The sequence below is a fragment of the Hemicordylus capensis genome, chromosome 6 (assembly GCF_027244095.1).
Source record: "Hemicordylus capensis ecotype Gifberg chromosome 6, rHemCap1.1.pri, whole genome shotgun sequence".
Taxonomy (NCBI): domain Eukaryota; kingdom Metazoa; phylum Chordata; class Lepidosauria; order Squamata; family Cordylidae; genus Hemicordylus; species Hemicordylus capensis.
Window position 1 is genome coordinate 25,919,030 of NC_069662.1, and position 18,323 is coordinate 25,937,352.

An 18,323-nucleotide genomic window follows, 5' to 3' on the forward strand; every position below is an offset into this window, starting at 1 on the left:
TGGATACTTCATGGAGGAGAGGTCTATCAATGGCTACTAGTCAGAGAGCCATCTCCAGCCACAAAGGCAGGATGCCTCTGAGTACCAGTTGCAGGGGAGTAACAGCAGGGGAGAGGGCATACACTCAATTCCTGCTGTAGGCTTCCAGTGGCATCTGGTGGGCCACTGTGTGAAACAGGATGCTGGACTAGATGGGCCTTGGGCCCGATCCAGCAGGGCTGTTCTTATGTTCCTTTGACCAATGGTCTGACAGTATATGGCAGCTTCCTGTATTCCTATGTCTATGTCCATAACTTCTGTTCCAATTAGTGGAGGAGAAACTAGATGCTAAAAACATCTTTGTTTCAGCAATTCCACAGGGAATCTCCAACTTTTAATTGGTGTCTTCCTTCCCTTTAATTATCACATAGTCTGTAATTAATTCTAATGCCTGTAAAATCTGCTATGAGATTTGTCTGAGGACGACTTTCCCAATGAAGAACTGGTTCGGGGGGGGGGGAACTGTAGATATACTCTGAAAGATCAAGAGCGAGATCTAGTGACATGAATCTAATAGGTGATCACAGATACCAGCCTTCTGAGATAGGAGATAGCCTTTTGATAGAAGAAAATGGAAGAAAATGTGAATCTCTTTCTAGGGAGATTTCTGCTCAGGATGATGATATTACTTTTGGTCCTGCTTCCACCTATGGCATGCAAGGTGCACATTATCAAATGCATGGTAAACAATCCACATTCTCCACCTCATGAGTATCTTCAGTCTGGAGCGCTCATCATTGGTGGCATCACTTCTCAGATTTTCATTGCCTCCAACTTAATAGAATTCACGGAAGGACCTCCACCCCCATTGCTGAATGAACTTGTGTAAGCAGTTAGATTTTTTTTAAAGGTTGGCTGCATTTCCATGTTTCGTTCCTTTCAGTTTTGGACACTGTATGATCAGTGCTAACAGCACATAAGCAATGGCTTTATGGATATTTTATTTTTGGTGGGGGCGCCCACTCTCTAGCTTCGGTTTCCGATTTTTTTCTTTCTATCATTTTCAGTGCCGCACTAAGATTCTCTCATCTTATGGGTTCCTCTCTGAATATGCTCCTGTATTCCCTTTCCTGCTTTAATTTTGCAGTTTTATATAGTAAATACATAATTTCTATTTTATATAGTAAAAATGTACAGTAAATACTAATTTTTTATAGTAAATCTGTAATGGTGACATTCAATATACTTTCTCTGTCCTGGAAATAGCAAACCACTTTTGTCTTCTGTAGGACATAGCATTTCAAAGAATTGTGAACTGATTATGTTTGTCTCATTCCTTAGCACTACAGATTTAGAGGGATATATCTCTCATTTGTTCTGCTCTTAGCAACATTACTTTTGCTTCTATTAAATTTCCTAAGGGTCTTCAAAACCCTTGAAGAATTATATGCAGCTGTCTTATATTGTTTTGATCTTTGGCCTATTAAGCTCTGGAGTGTTTACTCAAACTGGAAGATCAGCTCAGGACCTCTGAAGCATTATATGCAGCTGCCATATATAAATTGAAAGTACTGGTCTTTCTAGCTCAAATTGGAAGCCCCTTTCCAAGGTTCGTGGTGGAGGCCTCTATCAGGAGATGCTGAAAATGGATTCTAGGACTATTTATCACCAATGCATATGCTCTACCTCAAGCTACAGCCTGTTCACTTCCACATTTTTCCCCTTGGGGTTATATGTGGTTGAAAACTGGAGACAGAAATCTACTAATAAAGAAGTTGTCTTATTACTCCATGAAAGTTTTGTTCAGTTCACTATGGCATATGGGGTACATTTCTGTAGCATCTTGATTATTTACAATGTTCTTGTACCAAACTCAGAAATAGTGAGTTGCTGCTTGTCACCCCTTGACAGGAGGGCATGAAAACATTACCCCACTTCTTATAATTAGTATCCCTTTTTCCTTTTTATTCTCTTCTGTCTTTGCCTTTTCACTATTAATGTTTTAATGGGGAAGTTGGCAGTACTCACAGGGGCATAATCTTGTGTAGCAAAATTAAAAATTATTGCTGGCCTGGGCTCACACCTATTCATTTCACAGGGACATGTTAGTGTTTACAGCACCCATGCTTTGTACATTCTGCTTCCATTGCTTCCTTCCCTGTATATGGGTGTATGGCTCCAAAAGGCCACTCTTGGAATGACATAGTTTCAGAGGTACCTCTCCTACACATGCCCATCACAGAGATGCCTTTCTCTCGCATGGGTCCTGGCTACCGCTCTCCTGAGATGCCTCAGTGTAACACAATGAACAGACCTTGGCAACTGGTGGACACACTGCCTTTTTTCCTGAGCCAGACGTCTCACAGATTTGGTTTCCTTCCCTGCAACAAAAGGCCTTCTCTTCCTCCCAGAAGAGGACATCAGCATCTTCTTGATCCTTGCTGTTCAACCCCACAGAACAGCCTAGGATAGGATAGGTAATAGGTATATGATTGTATCTCTCTCTCTCTCTCTCTGCCTATTGTCCCCTCCGCTCTGTCCACTATGACGAATCCCTCTAGGCTAAGATTCTCTGAAGTGTGTATCTGAGTCAATTTGGTGCTTTTCTTAAGGCTCTAGCCTCTTCTAGTCAGAGTCTCTGTCATTGGCTGCCTGGGAAATTACTAACTACTGCTTTATCTTGTAATTCCCCCCCCCCGTAATAAACTCAGCCTCTGTTCTCAAGGAACCTGTTCTGACACCATTGCTCCATTCTGGGTTCCCTGACATTATAGTTGTCTTTACCTGTGTCCAGGTAAATATAAAATGGCTGTGTGCACATTTGCACCCAATTTAGGTTAATATCCCCAGTTTAAGCCAAAGCATAGATAGTTATGAAGTGTGGTAACAATCACTTTTCAGAGCAAATGTGCTAATAGGGCTGCAATGCATGCTTTTTCTTCTTGCACAAATATTAAAAAGAGTTCCAGATAATATTAAAAAAAAATGTGGGGTGGAGGTGAACATATTTGTGAATTATATTCCCTTCTTTGTTTGGCTTAGCTTTGAATGTGCTTGACGCTTCCCTTATGGTTCAGTGTGTTCTTTTATCCTTCTATTTGTAGTTAGAAATGCCACTTTAACTTGTTAACTGATCAAAGAAACACTTTTAAAATGGTGATTCTCTTATATAAAGCAGGGGGAGATCAACTGTTGCTATCCAGCCTCAGCACAGCATTCCTCCAGAGGCTGTTGTTGGTGACGACTTTGTATATATATTTTAGACTGTTACCCCTTTTGCAACCGACCAATGTACTGTAGCCATTGACTTTGCTAGGAGAGAGAATGATCAATAATAAAGGAGAAAGATCCACAACACACTAACAAAGCAATAACAAAGGTTTGCCTATCATTCTGATGAAGAATGCAACTTTCACTCTAGTGTACTGCCGAAGAATTACCAGCACATCCTGGCTTTGGCATTTGCAGTAAAGGAGATCAATGAAAACCCTGAAATCTTACCCAATGTCACTTTGGGTTTCCGCATCTATGACAGCTATTTCAATGCCAAGTGGACCTACCATGCAACACTCCTACTTGCATCCTCATTGGAGAGATTTGTCCCCAATTACCTGTGTGATACCCAGAATAACCTGATTGCAGTCATTGGTGGACTGGATCCCCTCATTTCCCTTCATGTGGCAACCATCTTGGATATTTACAAAATTGCACAGGTAGGATTTGTGTTTGGAATATGGATTTCTACAAGTAAATGTAAACTTCCTTTGTCCTTCTATATGAGATTTTTTTTGCTTTGTATACAAAACAGGCGCATTTTAAGTAAGTAGATGATCTTAGAAATTCAGTATTAGATTTATTTATTTTTTGCTTTGTATACAAAACAGGTGCATTTTAAGTAAGTAGATGGTCTTAGAAATTCAGTGTTAATGGTTCACCAACAGTTTAAGACAATTAGATAATATGATGAGACCTGAAGAGGTATTTCAGTTTTTCTGACAAGCATTGGCACAGGGCTTTTGAGAGCAGCTAATGATGCCCAAGCATTCTGTGGGACCCACGGTTGATGCCAAGAGATCCTATCCAACTGCCTCCACTCCACTTCTTTTGAAATAGGTGTGCCTGTTCTTGGTTGGGTTTTTTTTTAATGTTGCAATTGGACATAGAAGCTTACCATATTTCCCAGTCCTAAAGCCCAAATATAATGCTGCATGAGGAATTGTGGGAAGGGATGTTTCTTAGTTCCTCCCATGGCTATATTCATCATGGTGCACATGGTTGCAGTCACCTCTGAATCGCCAACAGATTAAATAGGATTTTTATTAAAGGTGGCAGTTTCCACAGATTCTGTATATTCCATACATTTGTGGAAAATACATATTTATATCTCTAACCAAAAGGCTCAGAAACTCTACTGTAATCTTATTGATATATTCTCAGACAGTGCTTTATTGTGTTTTATTGCATCTTATTGTACCAGAATGCTTCTTGCAGAGCATCCCTCCAATTTGAACCTGGTCCTAATATTACTAAATTGTAGTTTCGAGAAAGGGATGCTGTGTGAACATGTATGTATATATGTATGTAGTTAATCCATAATCATTTTCTTTATGGAGTGAGGGGAGATATTTCGCTTTCATTTGTGCAATGCCATTCACATGTTCTGAATGCAGAAATACATGAATATTATTTGTTTGTTTGTTTATTTATTTATTTTTAAATTTTCATACTGCCTTTCATTAAAACAAGCTAAGGCAGTTCACACAGAAAAATCAAAACAAGACTATAAAAATACACAATTAAAATTTTAAGCTAAATATCATCATCATCATCATCATCTTTTATTACAGTCAAAGACTAGCATAAAAGTACATGCTAACAAATATGAGTAAATAAAAGTGGAAGTACAAGGTGGTTACATATATGATGATGCATATTAACATTAAAACAATAATAGTGAAAATGTTTGAGGGTGGTTACATGTTAAAAAATACGAGTACCAAAAAAGCTAAAAGTACTAAAATACTAAAAATGAAAATGAATAAAATAATAATAATACTATTACTATTATGTTTAAAAGTCATAAAATGCAGTACAATGCAATAAAATAATAGGTATGGAGGCATGCGCAAGTGCAAGGTTAATCCTGAGTCAACAAGAATTAGATTAAGGGGACTCAGAGCCTATCATCCTTCGACGGATGCTTATTGCAGCTGCACAGAACCTGGCAACACTATGTGTAATGGCAGGGTTTGAGTGAGGAAAGCAACAGAAAGCTGTCGAATTGTCTCAAATATCCCGGGAACTTGCTTAGAAATGGGAGAACGAGGGTGACATGATCGTCTCTATAAAACAGGCAGTATAGAAGGAAATTCTCAATAATTTAGATCTATTCTGAACCACAGAGACATAATCACTCTGCAAGTGGGATCTTTCTGTAACGGCCCTCTAGCACTGCTGAAGGGAGACCATGGCAGCGAGCCAAACTAAACTCACTTCTGTGGTTTGGGACCTCCAAATGAATGGGATATGCTGCAGGAGAGGCAGTATATCTAAGCTCCTCACTGATATAAAATTTTGAGACAGTACTGAGGTCCATTTGGCGCTCAATGTCTGCAATGCGCTGCTTAATAGTTGCTTTTGCCTGATCATAGCCCATGTTGAGCAGGGTGAGTGGGGAGAGACCCAGGGAAGCAAATTTCGCCTCAGTTGCCTGGGCCCAACTAGGTTGATAATCATCATGCAGGGTTAAAGGGGCAAGACCAATTGGGCAAAAGGATAGTCTAAGACAATAGGAGAGAGTGGCCATCCGTACCCTAGCCTCAATTTTGATCTGGCTTGTCTCCAGTCATAGGGTGTCATTGGAGACACATCTTGGTGCACAGAGTGTTGCCCTCAGGAACTTGGATTGTACATGTTCCAGGGTCACAATATTGGGGAAAGGACCCAGTTGTGCGCCACAGAGGAGTCGAGGTAATGACTTGACTTGAAACAGTTCAGGAGTTGCGGGAAAATAGTGGCCTCCTCTTGTACGCATGAATTGAAGGATGGCGGAGGAGCGTTTCTGTGCATTTAAGGCCACATGTTCTCCATGGGCTTTTCTAGAGCCACCAGAATGAATGACTACGCCCAGGTACTTAAAATGAGCCACTTGTTCAATCTTATGTCCCTCAATCCTCCACGAGTGGATCTTGGGCCTCGTAGCAAAGGCGATGATTTTAGTTTTGTGATCATTGATCTACCTTACAGTGCAGCATCAGGACCCTCAATGCTCTTTTGAGTTCAACGGGAGTCCTTGAGAGTGCGGCTGCATCATCCACATATAGTAAGGTGGCTATATGTATTCCCACTAGCATTGGAGGGTGAAAATCAGTATTGCTGAGCTGGTCCACAATTGAGTTGATATAGAAATTGAAAAGGAGCAGGGCCAACATGCATCCTTGCTTGTCGCCCTTCTATGTTAGAACAGCACTTGTAAGGTGACCTTGTGGACTACATCTCACCTTGAGTGAAGTGTCTTGGTGCAGAGATCGAATGAGATATAGCAGGCACTGGTTAATGATGGAGGCCTCCAGCTTCTCCCATAATTTAACACGTGAGATGGAGTCAAAATCTGCCTTGAGATCAATAAAGGCAGCATATAGAGAAGTCGCCCTACAGGAGAAGTATTTCTCAATGAGGTGCTGTAGAACTAGGTATTGATCAATAGTGAAGCGCCCCTGCCAAAAGCCTGCTTGTTCCTTGGCAAGGAGTTTTTCCTGTTCCAGCCAATCCCTAAGTTTCCCATAAAGATGTCTTGCATAAAGTTTACTAATGGTATTGAATAGACTGATAGGTCTGTAATTGGCAGGATCATCCCTCTTGCCCCTTTTAAAGATGGGGACAATAATTGCTACCCCCCAATCCTTGGGGATTTGGCCATTCATGTCGATGAACAAAAAGAGTGATGCCAAGATATGGGTCCACCATTATAGATTGTTTTTTAACAGCATCTGATGGAATGAGGTCCTCACCTGGAGCCCTTCCTGGCTTCAGTTGGGCAACAAGACTGTGATTCTCTGAGGCTGACACCGGAGCCCATGCCAGAGTGTCCTCAATGGCACTAGGGGAATCTCTGTAGGTGGCAGTGGAATCTTTGAATAAAAGATTCTTCCAGTGTTTCTCCCAGATCCGTGGATGAATGTGACAGTCCAGATGATTTGGCTCATAGCTCAGAGAAGACTTTGTGAGATGCCAAAACGTGTCCGGGTCCCTGGATCTAGTGGGATTAATTCTGTCCAGGCCTCGTTCATGGCCTCTTTTTTCTTGCTGACCAACAGAAGTTTATACTGTTTTTTCTGCTGAAGCATATTCTGTGCAGCCCTCAAACCAGAGCTGGATGTGCAGACTTAATAAGTATTGGCAAGGGCTTTTTTGGCATTCACACAATCCTTGTCAAACCACTGCTTGGAAGGCGGTTGATGCAGGACACGCAGCTCATGCGTTCTACGAGTGAGGAGCTGCTGTAGTTACCGAACTAGTGCTTTGTATGACTCCAGAGGCGTAGTGGTAATATCATTGTTAAGTATAGATGAGTAGATAGACTGCAAAAGATCAGAGGCAAGTAGATCTCGTAGCACTCAATCCAGCCGTGGTGATCATTTTGCATGGCAATATGTTCGCTCCAATGAAGATATGGAGGAATTGTGATGATTCTCAATGTGTGACTGATGGGTGAGTGGTTTTAGAAGTAGCGAGATAGGGAGATGTTCACTATCAAATATAGGAACAACCTCCAATCCCTCCACTACAGGAAGCAGGTTCCCTGATGTAATGAAATAATCAGTCAGGCTCATTCCAGTGCCGGCGAGATAAGTAAATTCGGCAGGGTGGTCTTTTTCAAATGAGCCATTCAGAATGGAAAGGTCAAGTCTGGTGGCAATTTGGCTCAAAACTAAAATATTTTAAAAAATGAATAAAACGTTTTAAAATACAAGCATAAAATAACCATTCTCCATGTTTAGACACTGCTGTGGAAAGCACCTCCATAATCTTGGATTCAATGTCTTCCATGTGCTGATGGACAGGGCTGCCGAGATCTGGGGGAGGCATTCCCAAGGCCTGGCAGATATGCTGGAGTTCACAAACAGCTTAATTGGCTCTGTCTTCTTCCTCCACTGAATGTGACTTTTTCAAGGCTTGGAGCCAGGCTGCAAGGAGTTCTGAACTCAAAAAGTACAAGAGATGGGGAAGCAGTCTGGGGTGCTGTGTCTGGTGGTCACATCCCCCATCATCATTGAAGGGTATGGGCAACGCAACTCTCCAAGCAGGCTGCTCACTTCAATCTGGAATGTCTCAGAATCTACAGGACCCATCACCAGTGGGCAAAGGGCTTGGAGTTGCAAAATCAGCCAAGAGCAATGGGTGGTGAACAGGGCTGCAGACACCAGCTTCAGCCACTTTGGCAAAAGCCTCCATGGATGGGCACCCCTCCACACTGCTTCCATCTATGCTTGTGGTACAGCACCAGGCAAAGCTGCTTTCCCATGGCTACATCCCCATCCCAACACATTCAAAAACGTGTTCTTTTGAAGCTATTGTAGGCCCAATTCATGCATAACAAACACCTTGAGTTGAAGGAGCCAGGGGTTTCCAAGCCTGTATGTCTGAATGCAGGGCAGCCCCTTCAACCTCTGGTACCACATGAATTAAACACTAGGTTGCAGGAGGGGTAAGTGATTTGTTTGGGAGATAGGAACAGAACCACTGCAGAGGGGTACCATTTACTGCCAAATTTCCCCAAGTTATCGAGAAGGATACAATGTTCGATAATATTGAAAGCCTGAGGGAGGTTCAAAAGAGATGTGTACCCACTTCCCAGACAATAACTTTCTCCTACTCTGAGCTAGCTTTTAACATACACACAACTGAAAATTGAAAGTATGCACAGTTCCTGAAAGTAAACCATCATGTGAATAAGCCTACTGTGTTCTTCATTGTCTACTGGTAATATAGGAATACATGAATTCCATTTTTTAATACATTCATTTTGAGGATCACTGACAGTGGCTGACATGATACACAGCATACTGCCTGTGGAATGTTCCTCACTGTAGTTAATGCAAACTCAGAAGGAGCCCCAACACTGTTCTGAAGCAGCAGGTGCAAAAACAGCACTACTGCAATAGTGTTAGTCGTGCCACTTGTACAACTGCTCCAGAACAGGTTTGGAGTTCCTTCCAAGTCCACAGCAGCTGCAAGGCAGAGGGCGAGAGATGTGGTAGGCTGTAAGGAGTTCATGAATCAGGTTAGGCTGTGTATGCAAAGCGATTTACCATTTGGAAGTGCTACATAAATATGGTCATTTTTCTCTTTAGCTCACCCACGGTCCTGCTCCGGTGATGAATGATAAAACCCCAGGTCTTCCATTCTATCAGATGTTCCCAAATGAAGAACATCAGTATCGGGGGATTCACTCTTTACTTCTGCACTTCGGCTGGACATGGATTGGGGTCCTTGTTATGGACAATGAAAATGGAGAAAAATTTGTGCAGTCTGTGTTTCGAGTGTTTTCCCACAGTGGTATTTGCATTGAGTTCATAGAAAGAATTCTACAAATTACATTTCTCTCTGACCTTCTGAACAAGATGAAAGATGGGGCAAAAATACATGAAAGAGTAATGAAGAGCAAAGCCAATGTGCTAGTGGCCTATGGTGAATCTTATTCTATGGCATTTTTTAGTTTTGCAACATATTTATCAGAAGTAGTGCTTGCAACAAATGCACCAAAAGGTAAAGTATGGATAGGAACAGTCCAGATAATACCTGCATCATTTGCCTTCCTAAAGACTTGGGATGGAGAAATATACCATGGAGCACTATCCTTCACAATTCACACCAATGATCTACCAGCATTCCACCAATTTCTTGAGAGCAGAAACCCAACCATCACAACGGGGGATGGTTTTATCCAGGAATTTTGGGAACGAGTGTTTAGTTGCATATTCCCAGGTTCAATTTTGGATGAGGTGGAGGGGAATCTTTGCACAGGGGAGGAGAAGCTGGAGAGCCTTCCTGGGTCAATTTTTGAAATGAGCATGACTGGCCACAGTTATAACATCTACAATGCTGCCTATACTGTGGCCCATGCTTTACATGCCTTGTTCAAGTCTAGACATCAACACAGAGTAAAGATGAAGGGAGAATTCAAGCTTCAGAATGAACAGTTCTGGCAGGTAATCAACCAACTGATGTAGGAGCATATCCTGTAAATGGGTGTCACTATGGGTCACAATCTGCCTAACAGTGTCTCTAGATATTCTTCCTATACCCCCCATGCCCTGTTCTTCTCTGTAGCTAAAAATGAGAGAATTGATCATATTTCAAGTGGCATTGTGTGTTTCCCTTGTGGTTTTCTTTCAGCACACAATATACACAGTATAGAATATGTTAAAATTTGCCGAGTATCCATTCCCTCCTGCCATTTCTTTTTCTGATATTTTGCATCATTCTTTCTCCCCATCATTCACTTTGGCTTTCTTTACTATTAAAGAACAGGTTCTCATTAGTGAAGTTTAACTGAGGCATCTCCGTTGTTTTTTTTTTGCTTCCCTTCTGCTTGTGAATTTCTGCTCCAGGAATCTGGCATCTTAGGTTCATATTTCAGAACCATTTTTTCCTCTTCTTACATTATTTTTACAAAAAGGTTGAACAATATCAGATAAAATACTTTAATAAGCAGAAAGATTTAAAGGTTAGAGGTACAGCATACAGGCAGAGAATAATTAAATCCCTCAAGAAACTCTTTTTCACACAGAAGCAGTTTATCTTTGGCCCATTGTAAATACCTTTGCTTCCCCTGCCCCCATCTTTTTATATGTATCCAAATGCTCCTATCCATGGACAAGTATGTGCTAACGTTGCTTTTAAAGAAAACAAAATCCGGTGAGCATTTTTATATTTATTAGCCATCCAAATTTCCATTTTAAGAATGCAATCATGTTTTCATGTTTTCATTCATATTACAACAGCTATCAACAGGTCTGATTAGTCAATATCCTAACTTAAGTAGTGCTAGAGCCATGTGAGATATTTTGGTACTACTGATGAGTTCAACTAACTGGTATTCATTTGTGTATGGGAATGTTGATGAGCTCCCCTTCCCTACACACAAGTACTCTATACCACTGGGGTCATGCAGCTATCAGGGACATATTCTTGGATGGCACAGAGGACTTCTGGGGGACAGAGAGGTAATCAAAACTTATCACCCAGGCAAGCAGAAAGATCATCCTGGAGAGAATCTATTTATGTAGTCGCTAAGAGTTGACACCAACTTGATGGCACTTCATCAAGCAAGCAAGCAGTAAGGATGAAGCAGAAACTACATTGATTCTTTAGTCAACAGCACCATGTCACCTTTTTAAAAAAGTTACTATACTAATACTGGTAAAGAGTTCTCATCTCTGTTACTGTGTGATTCTTCATTTTAAATTAACTATGAACATCATTTGAAAACAAGACATTCTCATCAGAACTAATCTGCCGACTCTCCTTTCACTAAAATTTTAATTGATAATTATCATCTCCATGTTATCATCTCAACTTTCATGCATCTACTATCTTGAATTGAGGTGGATGTCATCATCACAAACTATATCAATGAAGTGTCCCTATGTGTCCTACAACTATACCAAATTTGGTTCAAATCACTTAGGCATTTCACAAGTTATCCCACTTGTGCCACAAACATTCATGCATCTGCCATTTTGAATTGGAATGGATGACATCACCACAAATTACACCACTGAGGTGTCCCTATGTGTCCTACAACTGTTCCCAATTTGGTTCAAATCAGTTAGGTGGTCCACAGGTTAGCCCACCTGTACCTCAAATGTTCACATGTCCACCATCCTGCATCATCATGAATGACATCATTACAAACTAAGCCATTGAGGTGTCCCTATGTGCCACTACAGTTGTAGCAAATTGGATTCAAATTGGTTAGGTGGTTCACAAGTTAGCCCATGTGTGCCTCAAACATTCACGCATCCACCAAATTGAATTGAGGCGGATGATATCATCACAAGCTACATTGTTCAGGTATCTCTATGTGCCCCTATGTGTTCCTATAACTGTCCCGTTTGATTCATATTGGCCCAGGCATTCCAGAGTTAAAAGGCACACACACACACACACACACACACACACACACACACACACACACACACACTGTTGGGTGATCTCATGAGCTTACTTTTGTTAAGGAAAAGAGACTAAAAAATTAAGAACAGAGAGGAGTTCATGGACTGAAGAAGGATTATTGGATGTTTAAAACATGATTACTGTGTTTTATATATTTAATATAAATATGTTATTATTATTTACAATATTACTTAGAATACACCCACTCAAACAATAGCTATACATCCAGACTAATGCAGTTGATCCAGGATGCGGCAGCCAGGTTGGTCTCTGGGTCATCTTGGAAAGACCATATTACTCCTGTGTTTAAAGGTTGCTGATACATTTCCAGGCAAAATACAAGCAGCTGGTTATTACATATAAAGCCCTAAACTGCTCAGGTCCTGGGTATTTAAGAGAATGTCTTCTTCACCCTGAGCCCCACCACCTGTTAGGATCATCTGGAGAGGTTCATCTGTGGTTGCCGCCAACCTGTTTGGTGGCTACTCGGGAAGGGGTCTTCTTTGTTGCAGCCCCTGTATTTGGGAATGTGCTCATTTTTTAGATAAGAGTCTCCCCATTTCTGGAAACCTTTAAAAGGTCACTGTAGAAATATTTATTAACCCAGGCTTTAAATTAGATGTATAGCTTTAATATTTGTAATGTTGGGTTTTAAATGATTTAAATGTTTAAATGATTTTAATTGTTTAATTAATTTAAAGTTTTTAGTGAATTTAATTGTAAACCACCAGAGATGCAAGTTTTGGGTGGAATAGAAATATTCAAATAAATAAATAAATAAATAATGCTGCACAAATGTAACAAATAAAGATGGACACATGGAAGAAGGCTACGTGTCTAAGTGGATGCTCAAAAAAAACACAATCTCTTCTGCTCTTGGTCTGCTTGTGGCAGTGTTGTGCAAATAAAAATTAGAACTGCATCTATCCAAGGCAGATGTTTGTGATATGTGGCATTGGTGACATTCACTTATATCTTGCCTTTTCCTTTTCCATCTAGATCCATCACTTTCTGAAAGGTGTCTCATTTAACAACAGTGCAGGCGAAGAGGTTTCCTTTGACCAGAATGGGGAGATAGTAGCTGGATTGGATGTGATCAACTGGGTTATTTTTTCAAACCATTCTTTTCAAACAGTGAAAGTTGGGAGGATGGATCCCCAGGCCCCTCCAGAACAAGCATTCACCATCAATGAGGGGGCCATAACATGGCACAGATTCTTCAATCAGGTAGGATGCCATTGTCATTACTTAAGTGTTTCCATTATTAATGAACATTAAATATCAATTGATGGTATTTCTGAACAGCAAGAATGGAACCAATTATCTTATCCTACTGAATTTTTCAAAATCATCCAGAGTTATGGGGTAGGTTCTGATGCCTGGTTCCATAAATGTGTGAAAACGTGCATTCACAGCTATGCCCTTGTTGAAACATTGTTACTGAATGTGGTACACAATACATCCAAAGGTATGGTCATTCAGCAACATTTATTATATTTCTGTTCTTATTTAAAATATTTGACAGTCAAAATGCTTACTGGTCAAGATAGTTACAGCTATCTCAGACTGGCACTAGTTCCACAAAGGCAGACGGATGCCTTAACAGATGTGCCATGTGATCAGTAGCAATGTGCATAAGTCACAAATTGTTCTCACTTACAACTTTTCCTCCATGCACTCACATAGACACCAAAGGCATCATCTTTGCTGGTGCCAAACATGCATCCTTCCCCATTTTGAGCTGGGACTCCTAGAACTAGCAATACTGTGGATGCAGGGAGGACAAATACACTTTGGGGAGAAATGGGTCAATTTGTTGGTTTTCTGCATTATTTAACTTGCTACACCTGTGGCAATTTTTAATAGATCACTTTGAAATAAGCACATTTGTAGAACATATCTAGCAGATCATGCACAGCTATTTTCAAATTATTAGCTCAACTAATGTCATAATTTTCAGCAACAAAATGTCGAGTCTTGTAGTGGTAGAACCTTTTTTCTTTTTACTTGCTTTAAGGGCAATAACAGTCTGGGACTATGAGGTTGCCAAGAACTATAAGGGTGGCAAGTATCATAGCAATAGCAATAGCAATAGCACTTACATTTATATACCGCTCTATAGCCAGAGCTCTCTAAGCGGTTTACAATGATTTAGCATATTGCCCCCAACATTCTGGGTACTCATTTTACCGACCTCGGAAGGATGGAAGGCTGAGTCAACCTTGAGCATCATGCTCATTATTTCCACTTGGTTGACAATCACCCTCCTTTTCCAGTCAAATGACAAGAAGACCATTGAAATCAGCCCTCATGAATGGCCCCACACACATAATCCCAGCATTTCCACTATTAAAATGCTGGCATAGGAGCAAGCCAAGGAATATTGGTTCCCATATTATTTGGTAAAATATAAAGATGCTGCAGAATATGAAGGCTTCCAAGTTCTTTATTCTCATGATTCTAATTGTCCTCTTTGATTCATGAATTAGACACGGCCTCTTTCCCTATGTAGTGAGAGTTGCCATCCTGGTTCCAGGAAGAAAATGAGGGAGGGGCAACCATTTTGTTGCTATGATTGCATTTCTTGTCCAGAAGGGAAGATTTCAAACCAGAAGGGTAAGTAATATACATTTGTGGAATATATTCTCAGAGAAGATCTCTTGATACCCACATTATTATCCTTTCAGATCCCTGTCCACAGGAGGAAAAGTCGTAAAGTATATGACCATCTTGATTCATCTTGAAACCAGGTTGCTAGTTACATTGATCATAATACTCATTTTACTGACTTTCCATGAAGAGAGTTGTGGCACCACTTTGTGGTGGTTTTGCTCCTTTGTCAGAGGGTACTCTTTTTTTTTGAAGGTAGTTCCCAGGTACCTATGTGATGAAAACTTTACTTTGGCAGTCAGATTGTTTCTGAATCTAATCCAAATAGCCTGGTTTGTCCTACAAACCATCAGTCCTCATTATTGTAAAGAACTTTACAGATAAGTCACCCCAACATTCATGAGATTGTAGGGAATTCCTTTGTGTTTCAACATTCATAAGAAGCAGACTGGTAAAAATGAAGAAATGTTAAAATGCTATGCACTTTTGGCACTAGAGGTCAAAGACACCGCTCAAAATGCTGTTGTAATACTGTAATGACTCTTTATGTTCACAGATGATTAGACCACAATTTGTTCCTTCTGTGTCCAGTGGGAAATGCTGAACAATGCAAATAGTACTAAAGCTTGAATTTTCATCATGAAATTTTTTAAAAAAATTATTTGCCCTCTGCATGGGAAATGAAAGCTAGTTGGTATGAATTCAGAATGAATGAATGGATGGATGACAGGGTTTTAAATTTGTTCCTTGTTCCACTTTTGAGTAAATGGAAAACTCAAAAGCAACCAGAGACCTTTACATTGCAAAGAATGTTCATTGTGTGAAGAATCTTTTCACAACACCCATTCACCAGTTATATATTAGAGGATAAGGATGGAATGGATCAATTTGGCCCTCTTCTAAAGGTCCTAGGAACACCATATTTGGGTGGTGGGTAGGTCCCCATGGGTTCCATCTGAAACCCACATTGGAAGGCAGAGGGCCATTTGGTTGATTTTAATGATTTATTTTATCTTTATGGATATTGTATATTTCCATCATAGGAAATAATGGGGATTCAAAGTTGCCCTTTCTCTAATCCTAACATGGACCCCCAGCTTTAAAACAAAACAAAAAAAAAAAACCAAAAAAAACCCCCTCTTAGGTTTAGCCCTTGTAGAAGTGTAGTTATAGACCAAAATGTTTGGTCACTATTTTTCAAGTACTTGGGGTTTTTGGTGTATAATAACTTTTACTCATAATGAATTCCTATGAGGATTCATTGCACACCTTCGTTTCTTCTGTTTGTTTTTACTGTCATTGGAAAGTGCCAACTGCCAAGTGTCATGTGCCAATTACACTAAGATAGTTGGTATGAATTCCGAATGAATGAATGAATGAATGATAGGGATTTAAATTTGTTCCTCGGTCCCCTTGTGAGTCAAAGCAGAGTTCATCTGGAAGACATGGAAAACTGAAAAGCAACCAGAGACCTTTACATTGCAAAGAATGTTCATTGTGTGAAGAATCTTTTAACATCACCCACTCACCTGTTATATATTAGAGAATGAGGACTGAACGGTTGCCCTGATTTAGGTGGATAATATTTTACTAGATGCTGGTTGATCTGACACGTTATTAAGAGTGAACCATATTTTCTTTCCCTGACAGTTTCAATGAAGCCAAGTTCATAAGCTAGGAGTTATTTTCCCTAGATACGCCTCTGAGTAGTTGGTATGATTTCCAAATGAATGAATGAGATTCTAGGATTTAAATTTTGTCCTTGGTCCCCTTGTGAGTGAAAGCAGAGTTCCTCTGGAAGACATGGAAAACTGAAAGCAACCAGAGACCTTTACATTGCAAAGAATGTTCATTGTGTGAAGAATCTTTTAACATCACCCACTCACCAGTTCTGTATTAGAGGATGAGGACTGAATGGTTGCCCTGATTTAGGTGGAGAATATTTTACTAGATGCTGGTAGGTTAGATATGTTATTAAGAGTGAACCATATTTTATTTTATTTCCCCCCACAGACATGAATGACTGTGATAAATGCACAGATGAAAATTATCCAAACAGAAAGCAGGATTTATGTATTCCAAAGGAAATAAGCTTCTTATCTTTCGGAGAACCTTTGGGCCTCACTTTAGCCAGTTTCACTTTTTCCTTTTCTTTCATCACAGTTCTGGTGCTAGGAACATTTATGAAGCACCATAACACTCCCATTGTCAGAGCCAACAACAGGAACCTCACCTACACTCTCCTGGTCTCCCTCCTGCTCTGCTTCCTTTGCGCTTTGCTGTTCATCGGCCATCCTGAGAAGGTGACATGCCTTATTCGACAAACTGCTTTTGGCATCATCTTCTCGGTAGCTCTTTCTTGTGTGCTGGCAAAAACCATCACGGTGGTCCTGGCATTCATGGCCACCAGGCCAGGATCAAGAATGAGGAAATGGGTGGGGAAAAGATTGGCCAATTCTACTGTTACTTCCTGCTCCTTTATTCAAGCAGGCATTTGTGCTGTTTGGCTGGCAATCTCTCCCCCTTACCCAGATGTTGACAAGCATTCAGTGGATGACAAAATTGTACTGGAATGTAATGAGGGCTCTGCAATTTTCCTTTACTTTGTCTTGGCCTATATGGGCTTCTTGGCTCTTTTTAGTTTCACTGTAGCTTTTCTTGCCAGGAAGCTGCCTGACAGTTTCAATGAAGCCAAGTTCATAACATTCAGCATGTTGGTGTTTTGTAGCGTGTGGTTATCCTTCATTCCAACCTACCTGAGCACTAAAGGAAAATATATGGTCGCTGTAGAAATCTTTTCTATCTTAGCCTCCAGTGCTGGGTTGCTGGGTTGTATCTTTTCTCCTAAATGTTACATTATAGTGTTGAAACCTCAACTGAACAACAGGGAACAGCTAATAAGAAGAAAGGGTTTGTGAATGTAAATACGCTATCCTTTGTATTAGTACCCATTGCAGAGTTCTTTTTGTGCTTGTGCATGTGAATGAGAATTTTTCTGTATTTTCTTCTCTACTAGGCTGACTGATAATTTTTCTCCGAGCTTTATACCCAATTTGTACACAAACTGATTTGCACATCCCTACCACCAATGCCCTTCTGAGACTTCGAGGTGTCCCTGAGAGGATTGTGGCATCATCAGCATAGATCAGGGTGGAGATGCTTCTTTTGGCCACCTTTGGGGGATGGAAATCTGGGTTACTAAGGCTGTCTCACCATGTCATTGATGTAGAAAATGAAAAGAAGCAGGGCCAGGATGCATCCCTATTTTGCATCCTTCTGAGTTGGGACAGGGTTTGCAATGTGTCCTTGAAGGCTGCACCTTACCTTGAGAGTTGTGTGTGTGGAGGCTGTGGATTAGACAGAGCAGACGATGATCAATTGAGGAACATTCCTGCTTAGGCACGACACCTGCCTTGACCAATAGATAGAATACTGAGAGTGTAGCAGGTCTCCAGATGTGACTTTTGGGTAAAGGACACTAACTGAAGGGACATCGGAAAGTGATTGCTTAGATAAGCTATGACCTGAATTTTCTCAACAAAAGGGAGCAAATT

The 18,323-nt window shown here is 40.6% G+C and overlaps 1 protein-coding gene across 1 annotated transcript; it reads left to right on the forward strand.

The window, feature by feature from the left end:
• The first annotated feature begins 718 nt into the window (after positions 1-718).
• LOC128330980 (vomeronasal type-2 receptor 26-like) lies at positions 719-17,687 on the forward strand. Its single transcript, XM_053264349.1, has 6 exons — positions 719-864; positions 3,401-3,692; positions 9,333-10,190; positions 13,159-13,386; positions 14,649-14,775; positions 16,783-17,687. The coding sequence occupies exons 1-6, from the start codon at positions 719-721 to the stop codon at positions 17,685-17,687; spliced, it is 2,556 nt and encodes an 851-aa protein (XP_053120324.1).
• Positions 17,688-18,323: the final 636 nt, after the last annotated feature.

Bases quoted from the DNA above. Each gene is read 5' to 3' on its own strand.
- LOC128330980 (XM_053264349.1), top strand. From the start codon at position 719: ATGGTAAACAATCCACATTCTCCACCTCATGAGTATCTTCAGTCTGGA. The intron at 13,387-14,648 runs GTAGGATGCCAT...TTCATGAATTAG, and splicing joins GGCACAGATTCTTCAATCAG to ACACGGCCTCTTTCCCTATG. The intron at 14,776-16,782 runs GTAAGTAATATA...TTCCCCCCACAG, and splicing joins GAAGATTTCAAACCAGAAGG to ACATGAATGACTGTGATAAA.